Below are 5,735 nucleotides of genomic sequence, written 5' to 3' on the forward strand. Positions count from 1 at the left end.
ATCCAGTAACAACAGCAACTACAAAGAAACCTTTTTTATTATTATTATTATTATAAACATCATTTTTCACCGAACGGGAAAAAAAAGGAAAGAAAGATCTAGAAGGGCTTTTTTTCTTTTTGGAAAATCTTCTTTTTTTTTGTTTTGGGTGGGGGGAAGGGGAGGGGGGGTATTAAAAAATAATAAAAAAGAATTTTTTTTTTTAATCTCCCATATGAAAAATGATGTTTGACTGAAAAGAAAAATTTTTTCCTGTTGTTTATATTATTCTTATTAAAAAAAAGAAAAAAATTTCCTTTTTTTTGTGTGGATTTTCCAGGTTCGGTGATGTTTAAAAAAAAGGAGAAAAAAAAAAGAAAAACAAAAATACAGAAAAAGGCTTTTTATTTAAATTGATGCAATTTAAAAAAAAAAAAAAAAGTTTACCCTTCAATCTTAAAATTCTCTGTTGCATGTTCTCACATACATTACATGAAATGAACAACCCTTGGGAGAGGAAAAAAGAAAGAATTTGATCCCATAATCTAGGGTTTGACAGATGACGGGGAGCCATAAAGTGAACGAGTTTAACTTTTTTTTTTTTTTCAAACGTCATGTTCGAACGTCGGATTTTTTTTTCCGATATGCAAAAATCTTTTTTTTTTTTGTCCGAAAAAGGAAATTAGATTGGAAATTTAAAAAAACAGCAAAAAATAATAATAATAATTTTCTTTCTTTCTAATTCCACGTTTTTTTTTTATTCACACGCGCGTTTTCGTATATATTAGTCCGATTTTTTTTTTTTAATTTATTATACGAAAATCGATAAATAAATAATAATGATTATTTAAGGGAAGATATTTTTAATCGAAACATGTATATCAATCATTCTTCCGTTCGTTCATTCAATCAATCAATCAATCAATCTTTTAAAAAAACGTAAAAAATAATAATTATAATAATGTGATTGACTAGGAATGTGAGAGTGTGACTCGTTGTTTTATAATTTTTTAAATGGGTTATCATCCATCATTTTTTTTTAAAAAAAAGGCGGGAAAGGAAGAGCGGAAGCGGAAGTGGGAAATCCATAAAAAAAAAAAAAAAATTATTCAATTAAGGTGAATCGGTAACTTCATTGGCTCTCTTGTGATAAACGACGACATCTTTTTCGTAAACGTTAGGTACGTGAAGATGAGTTTCATCCATTCTACGATCGAATGGAAATCCCATAGCGCGGCCATCTTGATGTACGAGACCGAGTCCGACTCCGCAACCGACTGTGCTGTGATATTTTTTATCGAATGATTCGGCAGTGACGTCACCTTCCAAAGGACTCACTACGACGAATAGGGAAAGTGGTAAACCGTCGCGGGTACCTTTTGGTAATACGAAACGATTTGGAAATCCGCATTGACGGTTAACTTCGTCGTAATGGAATTCGGTTCCTTCTTTCAGAGCACTTTTAACGGAATTGTATAAATCTAAGTAAGATTTATGATCGGGAGACGTACCGAAAAATTCTTGAGAATTTCTCACGACTTCGTTTTCTCCAGTTTTTACTGTTTAAACAATTAAAAAAAATAAATAAATAAATAAAATTTGTGCAAAAATAAAAAGAAAATTTTTTTTATTATTATTTAAATTACCTGAATAAGGAAATCGATCGATTTCAACCATACTTTTCCTTCTTTCGTTTAATGGTAGTTTAAGACCTTCCGAATCGTATTTTGGACCGAGGAAAACTCTAAACATTGCCGTGGAATCTTTGTCCGATGTGACGTGTACCTTGTAGTTGAAAGGTTTGTGATTGAGTCGGTATTGTCGTACTCTCACAAACGGTTCTTTTTCATGTTGTTTACTCGCGAGAGTAGTCACGTCAAATTCGAATTCTTCGAAAAACGTCAACAAATTATTAACTTCGACGTTCGATACTTTAACTCCTGGAAACTCGAGTTCTTCGTGAGTGTACTCGTCGAAATGACTTTTAAAACGATGGTACAAATTCGTGAGGAAAGCAATTAATCGATAGTACATCGGATCTCTAAATGCGGTTTGATAATGTTCTAAAACTCCCGGAGGAGAAGAATGAGTTTTATGTACGTCAGCAATGTTACCAAAAGCTCTCATTCCGTAATAGAAAAGTTTTCCATAATATCTCGGATGAACGGATTTTGCAGTTCCTTCGACCACGTGACCAAGATGATCTAAACCTTCGGAATCGGTTAGTAAAACTTGTTTCAAATCAGGAGTAAATAAAGATCCAAAATCAACAGCATCCAAAACTCTGTTGGCATAATCGTCAAGCAATTGATATTCGAAACTTTCGTGTTCTAAAACTGTTACGTCATCTGGACGTACCGGAAAAGCTTTTCCGTTGGGATAACGAAGATTAGGATCGTAACCGTGTTTAACGGGTTTTCCAAATGTGAGCGGTTCGAATTTTTGCAAATCGTTTGACAATCTTTCCAAAATGTAACGTGCTAAAACTTGTTGGTGGTAGTAAAAGAAAAGTTCACCGCGTCCTTCGAGTTTATACCCGTAAGAAGCATCGAGAAAAAATGGATTGAAAACGTGATGGAAGTAGTTGAAACTGTTGAGACCGACATCTTCGGTAAAATACGAAAGACGTTCTTCGGATCGATCGTAATCCTTATCAAAGTAACAATTGTGTGATTCATTTTCATCATCGTATTGATAACAAGGATAAAGTTTTGTGTTGTTAACGGTTAACACTATCGGATCGCTGTCGTTTTTATTTGTTAAAAATTTTAATTCGAATGCTTTTTGAAGAACATCGCTTTTGACGAATAAATGAGGGGTAACTTCATAGGGAGGCGGAAGTACGACTCCTTTAAAATCTTCACGATGTGCAACAGCGAGAGACAAAGCATAAACAAATTGTCCAGGATTAAAATGAAATCTCGCCCATACGACAGAATTTTTAAACGTTTCAAAATCCGATGCGTAATAAAACAAATTAAATAAATTCAACGATTCTTCTAAATGTTTCCTATTGAAAACGGAAAAAGCCTTTCCTTTCGGTAGTATTCCATGTTTGTAAACTTTCATAAACTTTTTAACCGCTTCGACATTCTTTATCGAAAAAAGAAAAAAAGAAAAATTTTTTTTAATTAAGTATGACGATGGAACAATTCGAATAATGCCGGTGACTTACCGTGTAATTATTTAAACTTTCTTCGAGGTTAAAAGAATTTTCGATTTCTAAAAGTCTCGGACACGAATGTTCATGTGTGACACCCCATAAAATTTTCAATACGAATCGTTGCTTCTCGAGAAAATCCTTATCCGCTAAAATTGTTTCATAAAAAAATATTCAAAATGGACATGGAAAAAAAAAAACAAAAAAAAATTTTTCCCAAAAATTTTACTCACCGACTTTTGTTTTCAATTTCAAATGATCGGATTCTGTCGCAACATTATCGACAAACAAAACGACAGAAATAAAAAATAATAATAATATTTTAATTTTCATATTTATTATTATACCCACCACCCGAGAAGACGACGATTCGAAAACTAAATTTATAAAAAAGGTTATTGCAAATTATATACAATACCCTTATCAAAAAAATTATTATTTAATGTCAAAGGTCACATAATTCATTAAATTTCATTAAATTTATTAAATTATTATCAATTCATTAAATTTATTTATTTTGGATAATATTTTAGATATAATTAATTAATAAAATATTACAAAAAAAAAAACTAAATATACGATAATTAATAATTTTTATTTATTTATTTATTTACTTATTTATTACCTTTTATTACTCGTTTCGTAATAATAATAATAATAATAATAATAATAATAATAATAAATAAAATTCTACGGCAGCGACGAAAGTAACATCAGACAAATAATCATTTTAGACCACGTGCAAGAACCTTTTACGAAAAAAATGATTTTTTTCATTCGTACGCATCGTAAGAAGAATTTAACGTTACATTATATTTAAATGACATTTTGGGTTAATTAACGTTAAAAAAAATTGTTTTTTATTTGAATTTCGAGGTTTGATTTACATCAGGCAAAAACCATAAGAATAAAATTTCACGGGTTAAAAAAAAAAATAAAAATTTTTTTGTATTATCATTTAATAAACGGACGTGATAACGTTTAATTATTATTATTTATTAACCCCAAAACGGTTAATAAGATAGTGTTGCTACGTTCGGTTCGGTCACATTTAATTATCCGGGGAAACGAAAGTATTAATTAATTTTTAGACATTTTCCCTTTAAATATACCCCGGTTGACCAACGGATTTTTTTTCCGCCATTTTTTTCGTACGTGTACATAAAAAAACGGTTAAGTACGTTAACCAGACATCCTTAAATTTCTTTTAATTTTTTTTTATAATCGTAGGATTAGACATTGACACGTCGGGTCAAAAGAATCAATTTTTTAATTTAATTTTTTTCTCCTTTATTTTTTTTTTTCGCGAAATTTTTTTTGATAGGATTTTATTTATCCCCCGTTGACTATCTCGTATTATTATTATTATTTTACAATAATACCAACATTTTAAAAAATTTTATTGAATAGCTTTTATCCTAATAATTATTTTTTCTAACAGGAAAATAAATAAATAAATTTGCGATCGTCGTAATTAAATCGATATATAAAAAAAATGATAAAATTTAATAAAATAAAAAAAAAAAATTTATAAAATCCATAAAAAAAATTATTATTATTATTATTTAAATAAATAAGTCACGACCGTTTAATAATATTTTATGTAAAAAACACAAACAATCGTTAATAAATCATTAATAAAAAAAATTATTTCGTAACAATAAATTTTTTTTTTTTTTGTTTGTAATCGTAATTAAACATACGCGACTTGACCTTTATTAACCTCAATCAATTAATTTTAATTTAATTGAAGTGTAACAATTAAATAAAATAAATAAATAAATAAGTACATAATTTATTTGTTTTAATAAGGGAGGAGGAGGAGGAAGTGGAGGGAGAGGAGGAAAAACATTAAACAAATTAATAAAATTTTAAAACGACTGGAAAATAATAATAAATAAATAAAATCAATTTTATTGATTTTTTTTTTTTTAAAAACTGACGTATGCTTTTTCAAAAATTTTCCATTAAAATATTTCCAGAGATTTTGCAACGAAAAAAAAATCAACTGGAAAAAATTAATCGTCGTCGTTTTATTAATTAAAATATCAAATATCTTAAAAGGGGGGCGTTCGCACCCTTCGAATATTAAAAAAAAAAAATCGTTTAAATCGCCGCAGACGAATGCAAATCGATAATAATGATAATAATGATAATAAATAATTTATTTAAAATTTTTTTCTCTTTTTTTCTCCAGCAGTCGATAATGAATATAAAAAAAAAAAAAAAAAAAAAAAAGATTTATGGTTTTACCATCGTACCATCGACTCGATGAATCCCCGCGTATCGAAATTTTTTTTTTTTAAACAAACAAAAAAAAAAAAAATTAAATATTCGGATTTAATCTAAAGATTTTAGTGATTAATCAATCACTTTGTATGAATAAGGGTGGTATGAAAGAGGGTGGTTACAAATATAAGGGATGAAAAACTGTATGAATCCTCCTCGTTTAGGGTAGATCTCTTGCGGTGCCCTACAACAACATCAACAACAACAACTACCTAATGATCTTGTATGATTTTTTTTTTTTATCATCATCATCATTATTTTATTATTATTATTCGATATATCGATCGTTAAATTTATAAATCGATAT

The 5,735-nt window shown here is 28.7% G+C and overlaps 1 protein-coding gene across 1 annotated transcript; it reads right to left on the bottom strand.

Annotated features, from left to right (window-relative positions):
* Positions 1 to 1,092: 1,092 nt before the first annotated feature.
* Phum_PHUM598430 (basic juvenile hormone sensitive hemolymph protein two, putative) lies at positions 1,093 to 3,472 on the bottom strand (the record flags this gene model as incomplete). The annotated part of the gene is made up of 4 exons (XM_002432668.1): positions 1,093 to 1,538; positions 1,626 to 3,072; positions 3,155 to 3,288; positions 3,373 to 3,472. The coding sequence occupies 4 exons, from the start codon at positions 3,470 to 3,472 to the stop codon at positions 1,093 to 1,095; spliced, it is 2,127 nt and encodes a 708-aa protein (XP_002432713.1).
* Between the last annotated feature and the right edge of the window lie 2,263 nt (positions 3,473 to 5,735).

This window comes from Pediculus humanus, genomic scaffold (assembly GCF_000006295.1).
Source record: "Pediculus humanus corporis 1103172108316 genomic scaffold, whole genome shotgun sequence".
Classification (NCBI taxonomy): Eukaryota; Metazoa; Arthropoda; class Insecta; order Psocodea; family Pediculidae; genus Pediculus; species Pediculus humanus.